Genomic DNA, 26,082 nt, shown 5'->3' with positions numbered 1-26,082 from the left:
TTATACCTTTTCGGTTTATGTTTACATCTGTTGGTTCCAGAAAACCCTGGCAAAGTTTCCAAAAAATAATGGTCAACTTAACAGTGAGCTAAACGCAGTCTATATATCAATCTGAATATATATTTCCTGAATAAATTATTTTTCTATAGCAGAAGAATGATTTTTCATTTACATATTAATAATTATTATCGTTTTTTTTCCAGGATGAAGTTTTTAAAATCATATCGCCGGTTGCAGCACTTACGAAAACCTTGCCAGTTCGAGTTCAACATGCCCAATGTGACATGAAAAGTAAAAAGGTGATTTTCTATAATTTATCTTGTAATTTACACGTCCGACTCTATTTTTTGCTTTTATATATTTTGCATGAAAGATTTGAAACGTTGACTTTCAAAAAGTATTGCCAAGGACATTGAGTTGTCTCCCCTTCTGCACTACTTGTCCATTATATTTTTTTTTATTTACAATGAGATGTGAATAAAACGTAAGTCTAGTTTTTCAATGCCATGTGATTTTTGTTGATTTTTTTTGTATTTGCCTGCAACAGTTTTTAAAGAACAAAGTCTGCAATAAGAAATTTTACCACCAAGTATCCACCACCAAACACTCACAGCTTAGGCTTTGAAAAAAAATCATCAGACCTGTTTAAATTTTAATTACTGGCAAAAACAGTAAGTTAATTGAAATGTTCTAAATTTCCTGTTGACATACAGGTTACTGTGAAGATCTGTAAGCATTGGACAGAAATATGTTTGAAGGAAATATACATGAACGTTGAAAAGATGGTATTATAATAAGAAAGTGTTATTTTCATGCAGTAAAACACTTGGCATTTAAATAAATCACCAATGAGTTTATTAGCTATAATAACATCTCAAGAAGTGTAGGTTCTATATGAAAAAAAAACAAACAATATTGAGACAAAACAGTGTTCATTTGCATTAGAAAGTATAATGCAAAATTGCATTTTGCATTTTTGCGCCTGTCCCAAGTCAGGAGCCTCTGGACTTTATTAATCTTGTATGTTTTTTTTATTTTAGTTTATTTATATGTTTTGGAGTTTAATGTGATGTCCATTTTCACTGAACTAGTACACATTTTTGTTTAGGGGCCAGCTGAAGCCTGCCTCTGGTTGAGGGATTTTCTCGCTGTGTTGACGACCCATTGGTGGCCTTGGGCTGTTTTCTGCTCCTTGGTCGGGTTGTTGTCTCTTTGACACATTCCCCATTTCCAATCTCAATTTTATTCATTTTTAATGAATAATATATTTCCTTATTTTTATTATTAAAGTTTTGGTGCATATAAATTTTACTGATAATATTATTGCTTTTAATTAATTAGCATCACATTACTATGGTTAGTATAAATGGATCAGAAAAAAAATTGTCCTCTTTATGTATTTGAAATGAACATTTAATATTCATTTCTAACAAATAGAATAAATGTAGGCTGGGGTACATGTGCATTGTAGATTACCAATTTTGTATTATACTTTCTAATGCAAATTCCACTAGTACTGCAGACTGACCTGATAGCAATATCAAGTAAAACAACAAAGTATTATCATAATGCAAACAGGCACTATATCAAAATTCAAAAGAGCACTATATCCCTTTCAAACTATGGTTATTTCTCAGATTAATTTGAAATTCACTTGCTAATTTTTCAGGATCAAAGACAATAGGTTTTTTTTCCATAACAGAGATGTCACCAGACAACTTAATACTTCTATACATGTATGTATTAAAGGATATTAAAAATAGTGTTGCTGTAATCCATGATTCTACTTGTGTATTTTTAGGTTGAGTTGCTGAAAAGGTCAGAACATGAACAACTGCGAGAAATATTTTCAAAGGTATTTAGCATTTAGATAATTGTAAACAGCTGATGATTCAAACCTTCTGATTTGCTCATCAGTTGTTAGGCTAGAGAGGTTAAATATGGATGGTGATTTTCACCCATTTTGTGTTTTGGAAAAAGTTATAGCAGAATAAATTATCAGCAATACAAGATCAACAAATAAGATAAAAAAGAGATTTAGGTAATTTCTAGTTAATTCTATATATTATAGTCTAAAATGAGAGTGGTCATTGTTGAAGATGCACTTAGATGCAAGTGAGCAAGACCGGCTCTTAAGAGCCACTAGTTGCATTTTGGGCAAAAACTAAAGAAGATTGAGAAACTGTAAACAATTAGAATGATCAGCAATACAAGATAAGCAAAAAAGAGGTCTTTAAGATTTTATTACTTTGAAGTTCTGATAGGCAGCCACAGGAATGTACCAGATATTTATATTTGCAGCCTTTGAGGATAATATTTAATCTAGATGCATTTGCTGTAGCTACATGTATATGAACTCATGTATGTGTATATTTGTATGTGTATATTTGTATGTGTATATTTGTATATGGATTTATTTTTCAGTATGCAAGTGGTACAACCAGTAGTGGAGAAAGTTACATGACATACTCAGACTTAATACAGAAATATCTACAGCTTCTTGACCTTAATAATTATGATCAATACACATTATCATTGTTTGGTTCCAGTGTTGATACCAGTAGGGATAAGTAGGTGTTCAGATATAATATTATTAATATGTAAATTAGTTGTATTGAATCCTGTTCATGACAAAGTAAGATTTTTTATGTCCTTTGTTTGCCTCAAAAGTCTGAATGTGACTCAGTCATCAGAATGGAAAATGGGACTCGTCATTTGTCATGTTGATCAGGATACTGTAAATTCAGAAATATTTTAATGATGATGATGATAGATGGCTGCTTAATGTCCAGCAGCAAAAACTTATTAATGTAATATGAATATTAACCTTGCTTTGTACTAGACCAACACGCTGAGTCGGATTTTTAACGTGCTTATTCAGAAGGTAACAGTCCGCAGGAAGACATGTCACCTTACCTTGACACATTAGTCTGACTCTGAACATACTAGTCCAGAAATATTTTAGGTGTTTTTATTGTTGCAAAAATTGAAACAAAATAGGTTTTGAAAAATTAAAAAAAAATGGATTTTAATTTTGATAGCATTATTTGTATGCAGCATTTCTGAAAACACATATGTGTTGATTGTGCAACATTTGCCAGTATAAATGCATGCAATAATTTCTGAATTTACAGTATATATTTTGTCTTTGCCCATGGGAATGTTTGTGAGTGATACCTTTCTTGCAACATGGATTTATCTTTTATGGATTACCATGTTAGCAGATTAAATTTGCCTTTCGTACACATTTTCAAATTTGGTACAACAATTTGATTATTTAATAAAAAAAAATAAACGTTATCTTGATATTAACATGATTAATAACAATGAGGTCTTATTTGATTTGGACAATTTTCACTTTTGTAATTCCAGAGTTACTGATATATTTTTTTATCTCTAAAAAACTGGATATCTACCCCTTCATTTTATAAGGTTAATGCTATTTTATTTTAGTTATATCCCTCGTAATGAAGTAGCAGGGTATATAGTATTGACCCACCCCATCTGTCATTCATTTTCTTTGTAGGGTGCTTGCTAACTTAAATACAATATAAAGGTTTACAACAAATTTTGGATATATGGTCACATATGATGAGAGCAAGATCCCTATTGCTTTTGAGGTCAATACCTCGAAGGTCAAGGGTCATTATCACTAAGAATAGAAACGTGGAGAAAAGATGTTTCCCCAATGCTGAATTTGATACTCATATGGGATTGCAACCTTACTTGTTTAAATGACCGAAACCATCAATTGACTACTTATATGATAAAGATAAAGATATTTTTATTCCAATAAAAAGGGCCCATGATGAGCAAAGTAATATATTACAATGATTTTTATAATTGGGAGACACAATAAGCTTTGACAATAATATATATATATATATATGCATGAGTTCAAATCCCGGCGAGGGAAGAACAAAATCTTCTTAATGGGTTACATATAAACATATCTGTACTATAATGACTTTCTGAGTTCAAAACATTTATTACTATAGGAGTTATTGCCCTTTAAAAGGATTTGGCGTACAATAGATGGACAGAAAGTTTAATTAGCAAAAATTATTAATAATATAAGATCTTCAAAATTGCTTAATGACTGAAACCATCAATTGACTCAGTCGTGGAGTTGTTACCATTAAATACTTATTTTAGCGTAAATAAAAGAAGGGAGACCTGGCGATCAGTCTGTGGTTAAAATTTTTTTAGACATCAATAACTTTTTTTAAACTTTCCTGGGATTTAATGAAACTTGGGACAGAAGCTTTTTTATAAACAAAAGACAGTATCCAGAGAAAAGTTTAAAAAACATTTTTTGTTTAATTTTTCCATATTTTACTGTAAAGTGAACCTGATTTTTTTTTGCAGTTAAGGTCAAGGTCCTGTAAATGGGCTATGTGACAGATTATGATAAAATTTTGCATACAACCTTGACATCATTGAACCATAACTGAAAATTTAAAAAAAAAATGCGTTTATCTCATATTTTCTGAAATATTTCTGATTGAATTTTTTCATAAGAAGGTGAACATTTGTAGAGGAAGCACATTTAATTGGCAAAAAATGTTCTTAAATTTATCTTAAAATCATAAAATCTCCAATTCCAAGTCCATAGATTTTTCTTAAACAATGCTGATACATAGATTTCCGTTTTAACGATGTAAAGTAATCAAAGTGCCCATGTTTCAGTTTTTCAATTTGAATCTTTTTCAGCATGATCTCGTATACTGAGTTCCAGGCATTTGAAGCACTGCTCTGTTTACCTGATGCCATGTATGCTCTAGCCTTCCAGATCTTTGATAGGAATGGTAACGGCTATATAACTGGTGGTAGGTATCACTGTTAGTTTGGAGTGTTGAAGTACTTTTTCTCTTGAGCAAGAGTATCTTAGTTATATTCTGAATGTTGATAATTTAAACAAGTATACTGTGTCTGTACTCTGTAGTGAGGTTTAAGATTTCAATGAACCTAATCTTAATTTTAATTACTTAAAAGCTTCAGATACCTAGCTTTGTTTTTGTTACCATAACTGATATTTAAGTTTTGAATTTATATTTTTCAGATGAATTTCAAGATATTATTAACCACACAACCTTGAATCGTGAAATTCCTTTTGATTTTAACTGTGATTTCATAAAACTACACTTCGGAAAAGATAAAGACAGGAAAGTAACATATAGTGAATTTACACAGTTAATACATGTAAGTTAGTTTTACCTGTAGATGTGTGATCATCCAATTGCATGTAAAACAGACTCAATTTTTGTCTCGCCTCGATAAGATTGGAAAAGCAAAATTTAGGTATGTTGTTTCCAGAGTCAACATTGTAAGCAGTGGTTTCAACAATGTATAAGTTTGTGATTAGTTCAATTTTAAGGGAAGCAATAGTGGTACGTCAATGATATTTGGTATGCAGTTTAATTAGCATTGGCACATTTCAATTCCAGTTATTCACAAGACATAAATCTGTGAGATATCAGTATTTAAATTTTTCAATTATGTCTTGCCTATATGGCTTATTTGCTTTGATATCGAATCCATCTTCTTGAATTTAATGCAAATCTGCCAAAACTGTGAAATAGCCTCGATATCATATACCAAAATGGTTATGTGGGTAAAAATTATATCTGTTCAGGTAAGGCCATGGCTCATGTCTTCTTTTCGCCAAAAATTTATGTGTAAAATGGCCATTTTAGGTCAAATATGTTAATTTCAAGATGTTTAAAACATCTTAGTGACATTATAGCCACCATTTATATTCTTAAGTGCACAAATTATAAATCATATTCATTTATTCATAGAACAAACAAAATTTTAAAATGACTTTTTTTTTTTTCTTTTTTTTGTTTTGTTGAAAATTGTACCCAAAGTTCATTGAAAAACTTGTATCAATTATAACACTTCAACTTTAGTGTGTTTTATTGGACGTCTTTACTTATTGAAGTGTTTATAATAAGTAGAACATCTATTTCTTGATTTCAGGATTTTCATGAAGAACATGCACTCCAGGCATTTAGAAAATTTGACAAGAAAAATACTGGAAGCATAAGTGCCAAAGATTTTGAATATTTGATGGTCACATTGAAGAGTTTTTTGTTGTCAGAATTTGTGAAGGACAACCTTGTTACAGTAAGTTCGAATTGACTCATTATTAACACTTTTCAACAACAGTTAGTTTAGTCACTATTACCTACATTCCATGCTTGAGAGAGATTTGTTAATTTGTATGTCATGTAAAGTAACTTTTCTCAGCAAGTAATTGTTCATTACTGCAAACTTCTTTTATAGTGCAATGCTGTTCAGCAGCAACTAGGTCATTACTCTCCACATGTCAGGATTGATTGACTTATCTAACTTTAAAAATCAAGAGCATTTCTCAAAAACTGATGGTAATTAATTAGAGATAGAAAGAAGAGGAGGAAGATATCAAACAGACAATCAAAATTCATAAGTCAAAGAGAAACTGACAAAATCATTGCAAATAACAAAAATATTCTATGAAATACTACACAAAAAAAGAAAGATAAAGCACATGAACCCCACTAAAAACTAGTCATGATCTCAGTTGCTCCAGAAGGGTAAGCAGATACTGCTCCACATGCTTAGAAGGTTGGAAAGATTACATTTAAACCAATATATCCTCCACTTTTCAGAGCATATTGATATAGTTATTTAGTAAGTTATAAGTTATATCATTTGTTTTTGATTATTATTATTAGGTTACTGTTGGAGGAGGTGGACACCGGCATGTCAGCTACGCCTATTTTTCAGCTTTTGTCTCATTGCTAAATAATATGGAACTGGTAAAGAAGTTATACCTTGCCATAACTAGAGGGAACAGAAATGTTGAGGTCACAAAAGGTATGATTGGTTAAACTTGTCTGGCCATTACAGCACGATTTCACTGATAATGGTCATCTTATATATGAATGAAAATAGCCTCTTGTTTATATATTGATTTTTTGTTTTTTTGTTCCAGATTTGTGGGACTTTAACCGTCATATTCAATTTTTCACATGTCACCCATTAACTCAAGTAGTCTTGGATGGATTTACTTGAAATATTGTTTTTGGGATTGGTAACAGTAAAATCCCTTTGGATTTGATAATTTTCTGTTTGTCCTTCTAGAGTTCTTTATATGCGTAAGGATATCCTCCAGCAACTTTTTCTGCAGGGTCATTTTATTGACTTTTGATTTTGTACCTTCTACTTTCCATGTTATTCATTCAACAATTTCAATATGCATACAAAGGGCTCCTGGTGCAGCTGTTTATTCTTGATGAATTTGAATAGAATTGAAGGTTGAAAAAAACAAAAATTGGAATAATTCCTTCTTTGTATCTTCATTAATTTTAATATGTATTTTATTTTGTCAGAGGAATTGTTGTACCAAGCTCAAGAATTTGCACAGATTACGCCATTAGAAATAGATATTTTATGCCAACTCGTCGGTATACAACACCAAACTGGGTATGTTACCACTTTTTTCATTCGCATTTCCTAATGATGTTTATTTATGTAACCTGTACATTTATAAACATTAGTGCAATTCAAAGCTTGTATATCTCAAACCAATTAAAGCTGAAATGGGAGAAAATATTTCAAATGTCACTTATTCATTTTTATCTTCTTGGAAATAACAACTTTCAAAACCAACTTTTATAAACTTTCCATTATAAGGTCCTTTCCATAACCCAAATTATTGTCTTATCAAAAATGTTTTCTTGCATCGCAATATTATTGTGGTGGAATATTGTTATGAAGTCATCCTATGATGATCAGTTTAAATGTGCCTTGAGATGTCCATCTTTTGTTTGTCATGTTACACCTCAAGCAGGGTATAATGTTTTTGACCTGTCCATCCATCAATCCTATTCTTGTCATTGCAACTCCTCTGAAACCACACAACAGAATTTAATGAAACTATGTAGATTTGAAGGACGTACTATGTAGATGTGCATATCTACAGGAAATTATGATTCAATTTTTTTTCAAAGTTATGCCCCTTTGAATATGGCCTAAATATACTTCTGCATCAGTTTGTCATTGCAACCCCTCTAAAACCACACAACAGAATTTCATAAAACTTTATAGTTTATGAGGAAATTATATGTTTATATGAACATTCACAAGAATTTTATCAGTTGACTTTTGTAGGAGTTATGTGTCTTTGAAATTAGGAATCTGGCTAGATTTTGTTTGCCCAGTAATAATGTGGGGGTGTGGGGTATGTGAGCATGCTCTAAAAGGTTCTTTAATTTGCATTGTATTTTGAGTATGTATCAGAGTTAAATATAATGATACTGTATGAAAATAAAGAGAGTCCAAATGACATGGATGTAAGCAACTGTGTATGGTTTACCACCACTCTAAGGTATATGCCATAAACAAGGTTTGATTCTGTGGTCACAAACTTGACAATGTTGCAAATCATCGACTCACAAAAAGTCTCACGTTTAAAATTGATTGTAAGTTATACTGAAATGTTCATGACTTACGAGTATTTGTTCTCATAAGACTTTTGGTGAAAAGAGCCCCTGATGCTTGATTACAAATTATTTGAAAAAAAACAAATGTGGGATGCATGTCAAAAAGAGAGAGATAGAGAGACCAAGCAACACAACAATACAAAACAAAGACATCTGTTCTATATCTTGACTACTGCATATAATTAAATAATATTCTTTGTATAACTTTTTCACAAATACTAAAAAGTATACCACAAATAAGAATTAGAATCTATCTTGAATGTCAAAGTCACAAGCTAAGATAAGCATAGAAGACCCTTTTTTCGTGTTTATAATCTTAACCAACATAAATCAGGCCATTGGTTTTTCCTTTTGAATTATTTCGTATTTTGTCATGCTCAAGCCTGTTATGACCTACTATACTGTATGGGGTTTGCTTATTGTTAAAGACCAAACAGTGCCCTATAGCATGTCTTAAACTTAAAGTGAGGTGAGAGTTTGTGTTTTTTTTTTGCTCCGTGTTGAAGGCCTCACTGTGACTTAAGATGAAGAACAACATAAGAGTGCTATTCCTTTGCTTTTTATGTTGTTTTTTTGCTGTGCATGTACTGATTTTGTTTCATGGATGGATACCCCATATCCATTGTTTTTCTATTATAGTAATTTACATCATTGTCTTTTGGTGTCGGGTGGATAGTTGTTTCATTGGAATTCATACCACATCTCTTATTTTATATGCAAGTAAGGTCTTTAGCACTTAGTTTACATCATTGTCTTTTGGTGTCTGGTGGATAGTTGTTTCATTGGAATTCATACCACATCTCTTATTTTATATGCAAGTAAGGTCTTTAGCACTTAGTTTACATCATTGTCTTTTGGTGTCGGGTGGATAGTTGTTTCATTGGCATTCATACCATATCTCCTTATTTTATATGCAAGTAAGGTCTTTAGCACTTAGTTTTAGGCTGGAATAGCAGCCTTATGTGATCATTGGATTAGATCTAACTGGCCAAAATAATTATTTAATTTATACAGGAAGAAAACTGTGCCACAACTGAAAATAGTTCATGTGTCTTCTGCAGTTAATGAGTACTACTAATCATTAAGTTTTTGATAATGTAATTCCAGAAGGAAATCTTCTACTAATTATAGGTATTGCATTGTTTAAATTTGTTTAATATGATAGTGTAACTTTGAAAGATATAAGTAAAATCTATTTTTTTTAAATGTTTTTTTGGTAATTTCACTAAACCTGTAAACTTTAGAACTACATACATGTAAAGCGGATACATTTAAATGCAATATATATCTTGCAAATTTCTCATTATTTTTATGAATTCCACACAGTTTGACTATAATTTAAATTTTCAACGGTAGAATCTTTTGAATATAAAAGTTTTTAAAAGAATTCATATGCAACATTGACTGTTTTCTTCCTGTTATAATTTTGTATCCCCATGTTAATTCCCAAAGATCACCAAGTCATTGCTTATAGAATACGTCTTATTTGCTAGCAGGATAATGCCAGCTAAAAACACAATTTATGGAACTGACAGTTTTGAACATGAAAAGATTTAATTTAATAAATATAAATTAAAATCCATATATACATCAATAGTATAATGTATTTAACCCTTAGAACTACTCTTACCATAGGAGGTCTGTTTGGCTGTGTGAGATGGAGAAATATGCAGCCATGTAATACTTTTTGGTAGCATTAAACTTCATACATGTGGAGAAGTGTTCATGGATCTCTGGATGCACATAGCCCTTGCACCAGTTTTCTGAGAAGTCTATATTTTTCAGTGTGGGATGTTTAAATACACAATCATGTTTGATTGGTTGTGTGAGTTCGAATATAGATTCACACCTTATTCAGGACATTCACTCCAACATATGTAATAGGAATTGAAACGAATGTCAGAGAAGTGGAATGTTAACACATTGTAAAACTAGGTTATTCAATGACTTTAATTCAAAAATACCAAGTCAGGACTACTAAAAATAGTCAATTTCTAATTGTTCCCAAGAGGATTGTTTGTAGAAATTTCCCAAACTTGCCAGTATATGTGGACATTTATTCAGAATATTACTTGGAGTTCAGTAAATTAGTTTTTCCCCATTCCTATATATTTTTAAATCAGATTAACCTGGGCCTATGGTCATAAAACTTTACTCATAACTCAAAGTACAAATTGTGTGCTCGAAACACCAAATCCAAAATCCAAACTGTTACGACCGCAAGACCAGAGCTCATTTGATCTACAAGTTAAAAGGTTAATTGGTGCTGAAAAGAGACTGATCTTCCAAAATAGTAAATCATAACTTTCTTATTTGAATGTTTTTTGTTGTTCTACCTAATCCCTCTACAAAATCATACTTGGATTTTTTAGCAATGGAATTGATGATGCTTTCAATCATTTCAGTGCTTAAAATGGGCTCAAAATGGACCAAAATTAAAAATGGGGAATTAGATGTATATTTCTTATTAATTATTTTCATCCATTCTTATGCTAAAAAGTTCTGTTTTATCTATTGCAGTCGAATAAATTTTGAAGATTTAGAGGTTATTTCGCCAATAGAAGGACGGGAGACTCCATTTACACTTCAAATGCAAATTGCTGAGGTAAGTTACATTTCATTATTTGTTATAAGCATTTTTTCAATGAGCACTGAAAAATTGCTTTGTTTTCCATTAAAACAGATATTACTGTGGATTCATTATTTTTGTTTGTATTACTTTTATGGGATTTAGGGACAGTTGAATTTTCATGGATACATGTATTTGATTTCTTAATTTTACAAAAGTTTGCCTATAGTCCTATAAAAAATTTATACTTTGTTGAACATTAAAGTTCATGGTTTACCCATACCCACCACAAAAATTGTTATATCATGGATAATAATGAATCCACATTATATATTTATGTAATTTGAATGAATTTTATTTTGAACCGATTGTATGTGGGGTTTTCTTAAAAAAAAAAGCATTGAAAAGCTCATTGTGGAAAACTAGTTGATATTGATTATACTGTAAGTGGAGTTCTTTGTACCATAATTCAAACTGTGAGGAAAATTACCTTGATGCTATGAACTGCAACCCCTTTACCTGTTAATGTGCTTATCATAGGTGTTTTGCATTTTCACCATAAAATGGTCAAAACTATTTTTTTCAAGATGCATTTTTTCAGTTACTATTCAAATGTTGAAAAATTCTTATAAAAAAGAGAATGGAAATGAGGAATGCATCAAAGAGACAACAACCAGACCAAAGAGCAGAAAACAGCCCAAGGCCACCAATGATCCATTTAAGGATTCTGAGTCTAAAGCAATTTTCTGAATTGACTGGCTTCCAAAATCCCTTATCGAGCCCTGTTAATTCTATTTGAAAAAAAATTATTTCCAATTACTACACCTGGGATCATACAGCACCATTCTGTTCACCTAAAATGGGTAAGAATTAAAAAAAAAGATACATTTCACTTTCTAAATCAAATTAAACAAAGTTATGGATGCATATCCACTGTTCTTTTTTGTTTCTTTTTTCACAGGAAAAACTTCGGTTTGAACAAGGAACAGAAAGAACTCCACTACTGAGTATTTTGGAATCTGGGTACAGATTTTTGCTTGGCTCTATAGCTGGAGGTTAGTTTTCTGTATATTAATATATGAAATGTGGTCATATTTTAAATGTAAAATATTTAGACTTTTATGTCTTTGCTTAAAATTATTACCCTATTTGGGTTTTTCGACAAATGCAACCTATTGTTTGTTTACAGAAGCACATTTTTGCAGATTCATTCAGTGTCCCAATGATCTTAATTGTGATTCGGTTAGACATGAAAACAGCTGACGAAATTTTCTGGGGATATTTTTTGTTGTAATTCTATTATATTGTTTACTCACATTTCGTAAAGTTGATATGCAAGTGGTGTTATCATGAATATGCATTCCAGAATAAATGCTATATTAATCGTGTTACTCAATTCCTGACATAACACATGGTTATCATTTCCGTGTTACATGCTATTTTGTGTTTAGTTTTGTCTCGCCTTGATGGAGTCAAAAAAGTGAGACACAGGTATGCTGTTTCCAGTGGCGACGCGGTGTCAACAATGTATTAGTTTGTGATTAAGTCAGTATTGCTATTTTAATTTCAACATTTCCATTATCAAAATAATAAAAAGGCATATCTCTGTGTTACTGTGGATTCATTATTATTCGTGGATTTCGTGGGTACTGGTAAACCACGAATTCAAGTGTTCAACTGTTTACATATTTTCCATTGGTTTGTATGCAGACTTTGGCAAAACAACGAAATTGAATATCCACGAAAATGCAAGATTTCCTCAATCCACGAAAAATTGATACCCACGAAAGTAAATGAATCCACAGTAACAGTTTATTTATTTATTTCCACTCTGATGCCATAAAAAAGTATGTGACATAGATTTTCGATACTTAAAAGTAATAGATCACACTGTCAGACCCTGTTTAGGTGCCTGTAGGTGTTATATCTACAGTGTATGAAATCATGTGGATTTTTTTATTTTTAGCTACCGGTGCTACTGCTGTGTATCCAATTGATCTTGTCAAAACCAGACTTCAGAATCAAAGATCAGCAATGGTGGGAGAATTGATGTACAAAAATAGCTGGGATTGTTTTAATAAAGTGTTGCGACATGAAGGTTTTAGAGGTCTTTACCGTGGCCTGGGACCACAACTAGTTGGAGTATGTCCTGAAAAGGCTATTAAATTGACTGTAAGTATACTTAAAGGTATTATACTTTGGATTCATTTATATTCATGGGAAATAATTTTTTTTGGTTTGATAAAAAGTTACTGTTATGAGGGTACTTAGTTTCTATTTTATTCATTTGTTCTATCAAAGAAACTATGAATTAATAAAAAACTGAAATTACTCATTGCATATGCTGATCATTATTATAATCACTTTTTTTCATTTAATCGATGGAGGTAAATCTTATTCCTCATATTTCTTACAGAAAAATTGTGTGTTCTGGAAACTTCAGAATCATTCTTTTCACTGGTTCTGTAAGTGAAATATTTAATGTTCCACTTAATATTATTTAAAAATAATTATACTAGAAAAGAATGATTGTGCACTATGTCTTTATTTTAGATGAATGATTTTATGAGAGACCAGTTAATGAATAAGGATGGTTCTCTGCCTCTTTGGGCTGAAATGGTGGCTGGTGGAACGGTTTGTATATTTGTTTACTGTCCTGAATAAATTCTGCATATGTAATCAAATGTGTTGTCCATACACCTTAGATCTCATGGCAAAAATGACCATGTGGGCTTTGACCATTGACAGGGCAGGAATTGTCAATTTAATTCTTATAGGAGTTATTGCCCTTGAAAGATGTTTTTTATCTATTTTTTCCAGAAACTGTGATATATAGAGAGAAATCGTAATAAGCAAAAGTTATGCACAATAAGATCTACAAATAAGTTAATATGGTCGATATTGTCAACTGACCCCTTATAGTAGTTATTACACTTGAAAGATTTTTTTTACCCATTTTGCAGTTTTTGTGGAAACCATAATTTTGCAGTTTTTGTGGAAACCATAATGAGAGAGAAATTGTAATTGGTAATGATGTTATGCACAGAAAGATCTACAAATAAGTCAAACATGGCTTAAATTGTCAACTGATTCCTTATATAAGTTATTGTCACTAAATAACCTTTATTACCCATGCTATGAATTTTTAGCTGAAAGTATGATAGAGAGCAACAATATGTATCAAAATATAATCTTCAAATATGAAAATGTCAAATTGAACCCCTTAGAGGAGTTAATGCCCTTGAAAGATGATTTTTACCCATTTTTGTATATTTTGCAGAAACTATAATAGATGGAGAGGAACAGTTAGAACCAAAAATGCTCATCAAAATAAGCAACATGGCAGAAATTGTCAACTGGCTCCTTATTATCAAGCCTGTGTCATTTATGTCATGAAAGTGAGACATAGCGTTCCTAGATTTTTGTCGGCAACAACGTCAATATCTAGGTTCAGTCTGTGATTAAAGTTTTTTTAAGATTTCAATAACTTTATCAAACCTTCATGGAATTTTATGAAATTTGGACAGAAGCTTGTTTATGACCAAAATACAGTATCCAGAGCGAAATTTTGAAAATATATTTTTTTATTTTCCTGTATTTTACTAATAAATGGACTTAGTTTTTTTTACAGTTAACATTCAGGCTCAGTCTGGGATTAAATTTTTTTGACATGATAAATTGTAAACAGTCATGGATTGTTATGAAACTTGGACAGAATCTAATCTTCAAGACGAAGAAATAGCATCTTAAGAAAAAGTTTGATTTTTTTTTAAATTTCTGTATTTTACTGATAAATGGACTCACTTTTTAAGTCAACATTACACTTTTACACTGACAGCAACAATCGCAGGTGAGACACAGGGTTTCACAGAACCTCTTACGAATTTATGATTTATTTCCCTGAGCAATGATTTTTTGAATTTTTGTAAGAACTATTGTGTAATAGAATAGAGGGAAATTTTAAAGGCAAAAAATGTCAGTTAAATAAGATCTACAAGTATTTATTGCTCATTAAATGATGATTTTTTTTTAATAAACCCAATAATTTTGCCAATAATTTCAAAAACTGGTAAGATCTACAAAAATGTCTCTAAATAAAATTTAACCCCTTAGCTAGAGATGGGTTACGCATATACTATGCGTGTTCATCTATTAAAAGGAAGAGAATCTCAAAATTGAAAGTGAAACAAGGGTAAACCATTTGGGTGACTGATTCAATACACAAAAAACTCATTCTTATTCAGGTAAAAACAATGATTAACATATTTATTAACCTATAATTTGAAATCAAACAGACTTAGAAAAATCCAATTGCATGTGTTCGCTACCTATATATATCTATATTTATGCTTATATCGGGTAATATGACTGTTGGCCGTCTTCGTGGTCACCTCTATGGTTGACTAGATGACGTCTAGACTAAAATACACATGGAATAATGATACATATTATCAAGTCCATGTATCGTAAATTGTTTATTTTATACTTTTTATAAATTGGATAAACATTTTAGTTTGTTAAAAATCAAATATGAGAATTTGAGTCAAATTGGTGAACATTAATTGACAGATAATGCCACTTTAATATTTATTCTCCTTTATTTATAAATATGTTATGATATTATTATCTTATTAACTTGTATTTGTTTGTTTTCAGGCAGGTGCTTCACAAGTTATGTTTACAAATCCTTTAGAAATTGTAAAAATTCGTCTGCAAGTTGCTGGTGAAATAGTTGGAGGTGCTAGAGTTAGTGCTTTTACAGTAATAAAAGAGCTGGGATTAATGGGACTTTACAAGGTATGTATATATTATCATAGTCTTATCATCTGTTATACATGTCTTACATGATGGATATGGTCTTTGTTGTCCTATTTAACTGAAAGATACCGTTTCCTGACAAGTTTTGACATTTAAGTAAAATATAACATTCAACAATAAGTTTGCAGAAATATTTTCTTTTGGGTTTCATATTTGAATTTTTGAAGATTTTTTTACAAGGTTTTTATGTATATTCATGGTGCCAAATACACCCACAAACATCCTCTCTTTTCAAACAAATTTTTATGATCAAAAGATAATGTTCAATTTAAAATTTAGGAAAATTATTTTCTAATTTGGACTTTTGGAATCACTCCCAATATTTGACATGCAATTCTATTAAGTTTTTTGTTTCACTTGAAATGTACTGTAAAATGTGAATTTGATTTAGTAGCTCATTAAAAGAACAAAAATTTTAAATATCAGTTTTCAGTTTTTGGAATTTTTCTATATTTTTTCTATTATAATTGTTCTAAATCTAAACTTACACACAGTGATTTTTTGGTTATCACTGAGATAAAAGTTCTGTCAGAGGATATAATTGATATTGCCTGTTTCTGTTAGAGGATATTACTGATATTGCCTGTTTCTGTCAGAGGATATTACTGATATTGCCTGTTTCTGTCAAGAGGATATTACCAATATTGCCTGTTTCTGTCAGAGGATATTACTGATATTGCCTGTTTCTGTCGGAGGATATTACTGATATTGCCTGTTTCTGTCAGAGGATATTACTGATATTGTCTGTTTCTGTCTGACAGAGGATATTACTGATATCGCCTGTTAAGTGTTGGTAATTTATTCTGATGTTAACTTCTGAGCTGAGTTTTTAAAAACTGCCTAGCTTTTTTGATATTTGGTAGAAAGCTATATAATGTAAATGCGGTTTGACATGTTTTCAGATTCCAAACTCATCAACTTCTGTTTGCTGAATACATGTATGTCCTTTGTTAATCTGTTGCATATTTCTCAACTCTATATGGAGCTTCATCTCAGTAAGCTATACCTTGAGACAATGCACACTTGTATAATTTTTGTCACATTTTTCTCAGTAACTTCTAATTGCAGCTTCATAGCCTCTAGATATTTCAGTAAAAGCTTGATCTGTGTTAGTTGTACTGTGTAACACATGCTTATATATTTTTAGTCTATGCCAAATACATGTGTACAGTAGAGTTCAAATAATTGCATAATCTTGCTTACCAATTTAGAAACATAAGCATTTCATTTCTCTTCTAAAACATTTAATTGCATAGGTCAACATCCTATTTATTACAAAAAAAAGTCTGAATTATACTAATTAGCAATAAAATATAAGAACTTGACAAATAATGTGAACAAAAGATTTTGTTTTAATGAAAATATTGAGTTCCTTGTTTTCTTGCTTATCTTTACATTAAGATTCCTTTTTAATGTGCAAGACCCTCATGGGTAGTCAAGGTTTTTAAAAAAAAAACCTCATCATCGAAGTGTTTGCATGTCTCTGTTTCTAGCAGAATATCTCTGAAAATTGGATTATGCAATTTAGAGAAATCCACTGTCTTGATACATGTGTTTTTTATTCGGTAGTGAGAACAGTTGCTACCATTACAATAATTCTTAATTTCATATTTTGCTTTTAAATCATAACAATTTTTATACGCCCGTCAAAATTTTGACAGGACGTATTATGGTATACAAATGTTGTCTGTCTGTCTGTCCGTCAATCTGTCCGGAGTAAACATGTCGCACCATAACTTGAGAACGACTTATCCAAATTTCATGAAACTTAACATAGTTGTTACTTATGATGGTCAAATGATCTGTATACTTTTTGATGAAAATAAGATTAAAACTTTTTGAGTTACGGGACTTAGTAACTAAAGCAGGTGTGTGTTTTTTTTCACATGTTGCGCCGTATCTCAAAAACAATTTATGATTATTGCTTAAAACTTTACACACTTCTTAGTTATATTAATCTTAAGATCTGTATACTTTTTGGTGATGATTCAAAATTTTATTTTAGAGATATTGAGTTTTTAGTAAAAAAAAAGGGGGGTTTTCGCATGTTGGGCCGTATGTCAGAAACTATTTATGATTATTGCATAAAAATCACACACAAGACGACGGGTGTATCATGCGCTCATGGGGCAGCTGTTTATGAAAACTATTGATTTCAGTCTTTTTAATCCAAATGTATAACTGATAACTGTTATTTACAGCTAACAAAATATTAGTAGTACTGTCTAGTTAAAGATTTTATTTTGTAGGGTTCCAGAGCTTGTTTCCTTAGAGACATACCCTTTTCAGCTATTTATTTCCCTGCTTATGCTCATGTCAAGAAAATGCTGGCTGATGAAAATGGTTACAATCATCCAGGAACTCTCTTACTGGCAGCTACAATTGCAGGTAATTATCCCAGATCACATTGTCTACAGGTCAATGTTGGTATTTGTTTCTGTAGTTTCTCAATTGACCTGCCCTTGTTTATGTCAGTTTATAACATTCTTGTAGGCATTTACAACTCTGAACAGCAAACTTTGTATAATACTTGGCTACACTCAGTCTGGGCCATGTACTTAAACTAGATTTTTTATGTCCCCGCCTCTAGGCAAAGGGTGCATTTAGTGTTACTATTGACCATCCGTCCTTCCATCCATCCGCCCATCCCAAAAGTATTTTCACATATAAGCAAGCTCGAGCACATGCATTCATGTCCTCAGACACATTCTTCTTTTAATTTTAATGTAAGTCACAGGACTTAAAAAATTAAAGATTGTAGAAACTTTGCAACCCTAGTCTGCCCTTCAATATATATTAAGTATCATCTTGTACTAGGCTATGTGGCATGCTATAACCCTATTTAATTTCAAGGATAAAGTTCTAGGTAAACATGTCTAAAATATAAAGGTGTGTATCCACTGTACAGCCATTTTCCATTGTTATGTTTTCCATCAGTGATACTCCCAAAGACACCAAAGAGGTCTTGTCTTGGTCACCAAAGAGGTCTTGTCTTGGTCACAATTTTCCATTGCATTGCTATTGGGTTGGGTGCTTAAACTCTTAAATATTTTTACGAAGTGAGGGGGATTTGATGGGCCACAACATGACTAGTACTTTAGAGAATAAAGCTAGTAGGCACAGTAAAGCTTCTATCTTCCATCTAGTCATTATCAATGTTCAATGCTTGGCAATGTGGTGTCAGAGTAAAGAACACCTGGTACAATTAAAGGAAAGCAGTCACTCAAATTCTTTAGGATCATAAGGTAATGCCCTTGCAACAAAGTAGTGAAAGATTTTGATAATGCATATGTCAGTCTGTGCTTTTGTTGATGTGTCCATCCAACCATAGCATACTTTAAGGCACCATACATAAAGGTATTGTTTTTGTCAAAATTTGTCAACTTCTTGGCCTTGGTGGTGATTCTTGAAACCTATTTGATTTCAAATCTTCATCAAACATCTAATGCTTTTCCATTGAAAGAGATTAAATTCCATTTTGTTTAAAGGTTAGAGGTCAAAATCACCCAATAACAATTAAATTATGAAATTCCTGTGTTTACCAAAATTATGAAAATATTTTTCCATGATATTCATATTCCATTCACCTATAAATTGCTAATTCAACCCCTGCCAAAATAGTTCTCTCTTCAGGATAGTTATTGATGTACTATCATAAACTTGATAGATAGACTACATATTTCAGAGCAAAAAAAGGAAAACATTTATTTCTAGTAAGTTTTAAACACTATCAAGGGATTGGTACTTAGATGAATTTGTTAGATAAATTTCAGCCTAAAAATCTCATAAAACTAAGTTACTATGACTTATTATTTATGCTTATTCATGCAGATGGTAAAGTTTACATCAATAAGTTTTCCTTTTATTTCGTTTATACAAGCATATTTGCTGAACTTGTATACATTATTGTTTAGGGGCCAGCTGTTGCCCCCATCCGGATGTTGGATTTTCTCGCTGTGTCGAAGACCCATTGCTGGCCATGGGCTATTTTCTGCTCTTTTGTTGGGGTGTTGTCTCTTTGACACACTCCCCATTTTCATTCTCAATTTTATTGTGGGAATGATTGATTGATTGATTGTTGGTTGCTTTACGTCCAGTGGCAAATATTTCATGCATATTCAGGACGAGAACAAATTAACAATAAATACAATAGGTAGGTTCTGTAAGAGGGGCGTCCGGGATTAAGGTCGGAGAAATTTGGACTGCCACGGGAAATGAGGGTATATTGGATAGGGACAGAAATTTAGCCTTGCAACAGGTCACCTACGGACCCCTCAAAGAGTTGTTACAAGGGTTCTTAACGTGCAAAGAGCGTGGCACTCTCTTTACACGAGGCATCGGATTTAACGTCCCCATTCTGACCGGACGTGGCTGCAAATTTGTACATCCCGCACAGCCAAATGGACGCCCCACTTTAGCAAGGGTTTTACTGCCGGTCGGAGGAAGACCAATGGTGACCATACTTCTATTCCCCAGTCACCCTTTGGGGGTATTGTGGGAATGAGGCAAATTTGTAAACCTAATTGTTTAAAATACAATTAAGTACAGAACAATTTTTCAAGATACAGTTTTGTTTGTACTGACAATCCACTCAAAATGATTGAAAATTGAATAGGGTACACAAGCTGATTAATGTATTTTCATGGCAAGATATCTCTTATAATTCAGGTATGCCAGCAGCAGCTATACCAACACCAGCTGATGTTATTAAAACCAGGTTACAGGTTGCTTCTAGAAAGGGTCAAACAACATACAGAGGCTTAATGCACTGTGCTCAAACTATACTTAGGGAAGAAGGATTCTCAGCTTTCTGGAAAGGAACACCAGGTATAAACAATGTCACTTTTTGTCTTGTTTGTGTGAAAGTTTTGTAAATCAAAGACACAGTTTTCCTTCTCAGACAAGATAGAGCCAATATCAACACTTGTTTAAGTTTTATGGTTATTTCAAACAGTAATCATGAATGATAACCACAGTACATGTCATTTTCTTGAAGGTTTTATAGCCCTTCAACCTCAATCACTTTTGAAATCAATTCAGGGCTCGCACTACTTCAGAATCATAGGGAGAAATGACTTCTCTTTTTGAAACTAACATGGAAAAGTGGTGATATGTTAAAGAGAAATGCTGAATTTTGGCGAAAGAAAACAAAGTTTTTAAGAACAACTTCAGATTTGCATATAACATAGGGAAATGCAAAGAACCAAAAATTGAAATGAAGAAAACAAGATTTTAAATGTTTTGACATCATTTGACATCGTTATATGCACCTACTTTACAAAAAGGGATAAAAAGGCTGATTTTATGCAGTGTCCATCTATAAATCTGTTGTGGAAAAATTGTCACAACCAAGAAACAACAAATTAATTTTAGAGAAGCTTTCTTATAGCACTATATACCTAATATCACTAAATATAGAATTGCTTTATTTTTTATCGTGAATGGGCTTGTAATTTATGGGAAGTATGTGCAATAATCTTAGCAATACCAGACTATGTGGTTCCACTTGACAGTCATGCTGTGCAATTATTGGACACTTTTATTTGAATGTGACTGTCAAGTCTGGAAAGCCAGAGTATGCAACAATGTATCAAAAGATATTTTGGATTCAAAATGTCAAATGTACAATAAAGATTACTACATGTAGATGCTTCGGCCAAACTTAAGAGTTAACATTGAACTCTTTGGTTGGAGGTTGGGATGTCATATGCTGTAGTGCTACACACCTAAGATTTTTCTCTTTAACCACACATGAAAATAAAGATAAAGTAATATATTGATATCAATGTTATTCTATTTCAGCTCGAGTTTTACGGTCATCACCTCAATTTGGTGTGACATTACTAACTTATGAATTATTACAGAGAACATTCAGAATTGATTTTGGAGGAAGGTGAGAATTTTGTAAAATTATTAAATCAAGGCATAATTTAAAAAGGTTTTTATACACCTCTTAATGACAGACAAATTATGATATACCATCTGTCAGTCTGTCTGTCGTAGTGTTGGACCCTCCATGCACACTCCAAAGACCTTCAATGAATTTTTACAAGTTTGGTTTAAAAATGAAGAAAATATTCCTTTAATTTTTGGTTATTTGAAGATAAATTGGTTCAATAGTCCAACAGTTTGGAGCATGTCTTTTGACAATTCAAGTTTTCTTGTACACAATCAAGTTCGTGGCAAATAGGACTTGTAACTCTTCTATCATAAAAAAAATCCATTAAATAACATTCATTCATGTGATATTATGATGTAGGGTGAGAATATACTGTGTTTAGTGTGACCTTATTTAGAGCCAAAAGGGAAATAGATCCTCCAGTATTTAAAAAAAAACTAGGCTTTTAATTTTTATGCCCCACCTAGGGGCATTATGTTTTTCTGTCTGTGCGTCCATTCATTCGTCCGTCCTTTCGTCTGTCTGTCCCGCTTGAGGTTAGGTTTTTAGTCAAGGTAGTTTTTGATGAAGTTAAAGTCCAATCAACTTGAAACTTAGTGCACGTGTTCCCTATGATATGATCTTTCTAATTTTAATGCCAAATTAGAGTTTTGACCCCAATTTCACGGTCCACTGAACAGAGAAAATGATAGTACGAGTGGGGCATCCGTGTACTATTGACACATTCTTGTTGCTTTATAAAATTGAATATCAGCAAGCAAGAACATTTTGATAAACTAGTACATTAAGATCATGAATGATTGAATTGGTCTTTGATATTGTGATGACTGACTAGTGGTGGGCCATTTGATTTGGGGAAGAGGGAGGGGGAACCTGGAAAGGTTTTTTAGTCCAGATTTTTATGTAAAAATAATGTGATTATGGCATGGAAGAAAACAAAAATTTGCCTTAATTTTCTTGAACACCCTTGAAAAACTGTTAGAGAGAAAAATATTATCGTGAAAAAGGTAAAAAAAAAATATCAAAATGACACATCGTTCGCAGTTTTCTCATGAACAATTCAGGCTTATAGGAGCCTCTAGTTTACATTAGTTTGTTTTGTTGGTGCTTAATGCCACTTTCAGTGAATATGGTATATTCATATGAATGTTGTCCCAATTTTAGAAATATGTAGTATGTGATAATTTTATTACTTAGTTTATAAACACATTTGATATACATTATATGTGCTTCTTTGTAGGAGACCTGAAGGATCTGAAGCTAGTGCAACGAAAATTGAAGAACAATTATCTCGAAATCCAGATCATATAGGTGGTTATAGACTTGCAAAGGCAACTTTTGCCGGCATGGAGGCCAAGTTTGGACTTATGTTGCCAAAGTTTAACAAGAGTGTGGGTTAATATTCCTGAAACATAGTTTTGTTATAATGAAGTTTTAAATTATAGACGGTTGGAGATTTGTTATATATTTATTGTTTTTTTAAAACAGGACAATAATTTCACCAGTGTTTATGGCTGTGCCAACATCTTGATGAATTCAGGAGTACTTGTTTATATTTGTAAGAAATGGCTGTAGACAAAAGAATAGTCAGCTATGATGAAAAAATAAGGAAGTGTTTTTATCTTGGAATTCATAAAGTTGATTTTAGCTGGTCAAACAGGAATTTGAGCTATTACCATCGCTTTGATAGTGCCTGTTGATAATAAGCTGTTTTGAAATGTACATTTTTAAGCCACCCTGGACAGTTTTGTATTGAGGTTGTTGAGAATGACCCTTTAGACATTTTTAATGTATTTAAATTCAAAGGTACAAAAGAGTAAAACAAGAGGTTTACATGAATAGATTTTAATACTCAAAATCTCAAATAAAGATATTTTTTTAGATGATATGATGAAAATGATGACAATGAAAAGGGATATAATGTTGCAAGCCTTTGAATTAAATTTAAAATTGTTAGCAAATTGATAGAAAATACCTTGTGTAAAAAAATGAGCTGTATTGCAAAACAATAATTCAACCTTATTTGGGTCTGTATGCATACAACCTTTAGTTTGACCCTTAGTTAGAAGGTTTTGTTGCACATGTGCTTAGCGTGTCCAGTGATTGAAACAAAAGTCAGCTGCAAAAGTGAAACTAGGGAAGGCAGCAGGAGGAAGACCAATATCTTTGATTGATACAACCCTCAAAAAAATATTCTGATGCAGGTTTAGTAAATGGGTTTAATTTAATTTAATTTATATGTTTTATCTATGAAATGAGATCAAACAGAACTGAGAAAGTTGCAACTGTCTAAATATACAGTCTTATTTAAGTTTGTCCAGTTTTAGAAATGTGCTTACCTGTCTATTAGTATTTTATGTTTACCTGCCTGTTTATATTTATAATTATAAAAAGGTCACATGCCCATTGACAGATTAAAGTAATGATACTGTGCCTCGAGCTATCTCTGTAAATCAGTGCATATCGTGGTTTCCAAAATGGTTGTTATTTTCAGACTTGTTGCTAAATTTCATTCCTGACCTGCTGAGAGGAAGCTGTAACAAATAATGTATTAATAAATTAACATGTTGATATAAACTGAATATTTTTAGTCGAAACGGGTCATTTGTTATGTCTCTATATTGGCTTAAAGTTGTTTGGCCATTAATTACAATTTTACACATGTTTTTGGGACAAAGTAGATGAGTCAAGGCCTTACCCAAAAAGATTATATACACATATATATCTTGTAACATAATATCTGTTTGGGTAAAGCCTTGGCTGCTATCTTAATATTAATGATAAGATCTCAAAATGCATTATATTCCAAAATGTTAGACAAAATTTAATATATTAATACTGATATCTGACATGCTAATGTCTTATGAACATCTAAAGAATGTTATTTGATAGATTTATATTACAGTTTGGTTTTCAGATTCAAGGGGCAAAAAAAATAGCCTTATCATACCTTATTCCTTGATTTAAGACTACCACTCATTAAAACTTGCAGGAGTTTAATTTTCAAAGAGAGAGAGAGAGAGAGAGAAATGGGGAACAAACTATGCCAACAGAGCACTATAACTTGGTATACTTTTATTTCTTTGGAGGGAGGGGGTATGTTTCCTAGGTTCTATTCAAGTTTTCATATATTTTCATTTGCCTTAACTTGTTTGTTTTTAGTGATATCATAAGAAATGGTGATCTCAAGGCCTGTAAAATATCGGGTAGTCCTTTCATAATGGCCAATGTTCTCATACAGGAACAGTTGCAGTGCATTTTTTCTTCCATTTTAATTAAAGTTATTTCACTCCTATAAAAAGGTAAAACATTGAGAAATTTATACATGAAATGACTGTTTATTTAGAGTATTACAGATAATATCTTATTAAGATTATCAATGAGCTTTATTTTATTGTTTTGAATTCTAACTGATTTATTGCCTTATTATTATACCTCCACTTTGTGAGTACGGGCTTGCCCTCTCAGTATTATGGGCTACATTGCAATCAACCTTTCCATCCATATAACCTTACACTTTTCTTAGAATTACTTCATAATTTTTCAGCAGCTTAACAGTGATGAGTTGTAAAGTGTGATGAGATCCCAGACACCAACTTCCTGTTTTACAACACTTTGAATTTTTTAATGTGTGAATGAAAACAAAAAGTTTCATCACTCTTATCTCAGGAACTACTGAAAAGAATGACTTCATATTTGACGAGTAGCTTGACAGTGATGAGTCGAAGCTTGTGTTAGCCTCTTGTATCTGTAAAGACACCTAGTTCCTGTTTCCCGATACTTTGAATTTTTTCAATATATTGAGTAGAATGACTTTTATTTTGTCAGCAGTTTGACAGTGATGAGCTGTTAAGGTGTGATCACTTTTCTGATCTGTCAGTCAGCTACTTTCTGTTTTCTGATACTTTTATTACGAGTAAAGCAATGTGTGCAACTTCTTGTTTTATTTAAAAGAATTTTTTATTTATCTTTTTGTTGTTATTATCTTTTTGTCAAACCAAATACTACAACAACGTGTGCAAGTTCTTGTTTTACTTTAAAGAATTCTTTATTTATCTCTTTGTTGTTGTTATCTTTTTGTCAGAACACATACTGTAACAACGTGTGTGACTTTTTGTTTTATTTTAAAAGAATTCTTTATTTATCTTTTTGTTGTTATTATCTTTTTGTCAAAACACATACTACAACAACGTGTGCAAGTTCTTGTTTTACTTTAAAGAATTCTTTATTTACTTTTTGTTTTTGTTTTTATCTATTTGTCAAAACACATACTAATGGTTTCTTAATAAAAACACAAACCAAATTAA

General features: G+C 31.7%; 1 protein-coding gene across 1 annotated transcript; it reads left to right on the top strand.

The window, feature by feature from the left end:
- LOC127729720 (electrogenic aspartate/glutamate antiporter SLC25A13, mitochondrial-like) lies at positions 1-26,082 on the top strand. Its single transcript, XM_052237588.1, has 18 exons — positions 1-83; positions 204-299; positions 1,802-1,855; positions 2,425-2,570; positions 4,714-4,829; positions 5,063-5,202; positions 5,983-6,129; positions 6,720-6,861; positions 7,377-7,470; positions 11,010-11,094; positions 12,020-12,113; positions 13,025-13,230; positions 13,612-13,692; positions 15,715-15,855; positions 18,126-18,264; positions 20,545-20,703; positions 21,679-21,769; positions 23,016-26,082. Exons 1-18 carry the CDS (start codon positions 18-20, stop codon positions 23,173-23,175), a joined length of 2,157 nt encoding a protein of 718 aa, XP_052093548.1. The 5' UTR covers positions 1-17; the 3' UTR covers positions 23,176-26,082.

This window comes from Mytilus californianus, unplaced genomic scaffold (genome assembly GCF_021869535.1).
Source record: "Mytilus californianus isolate M0D057914Y unplaced genomic scaffold, xbMytCali1.0.p SCAF_2, whole genome shotgun sequence".
NCBI classification, from domain to species: domain Eukaryota; kingdom Metazoa; phylum Mollusca; class Bivalvia; order Mytilida; family Mytilidae; genus Mytilus; species Mytilus californianus.
Note: the sequence above shows the minus strand (reverse complement) of the source record. Positions and strands in the feature narration are given on the sequence as shown.

What these genes read in the sequence shown, in the direction of transcription:
- LOC127729720 (XM_052237588.1), top strand. Translation starts at nt 18, where the DNA reads ATGTTTACATCTGTTGGTTCCAGAAAACCCTGGCAAAGTTTCCAAAAA. An exon ending in TGCGAGAAATATTTTCAAAG is followed by an intron (nt 1,856 to 2,424) that starts GTATTTAGCATT and finishes TTTATTTTTCAG; the next exon opens with TATGCAAGTGGTACAACCAG. An exon ending in GGTATACAACACCAAACTGG is followed by an intron (nt 7,471 to 11,009) that starts GTATGTTACCAC and finishes TATCTATTGCAG; the next exon opens with TCGAATAAATTTTGAAGATT.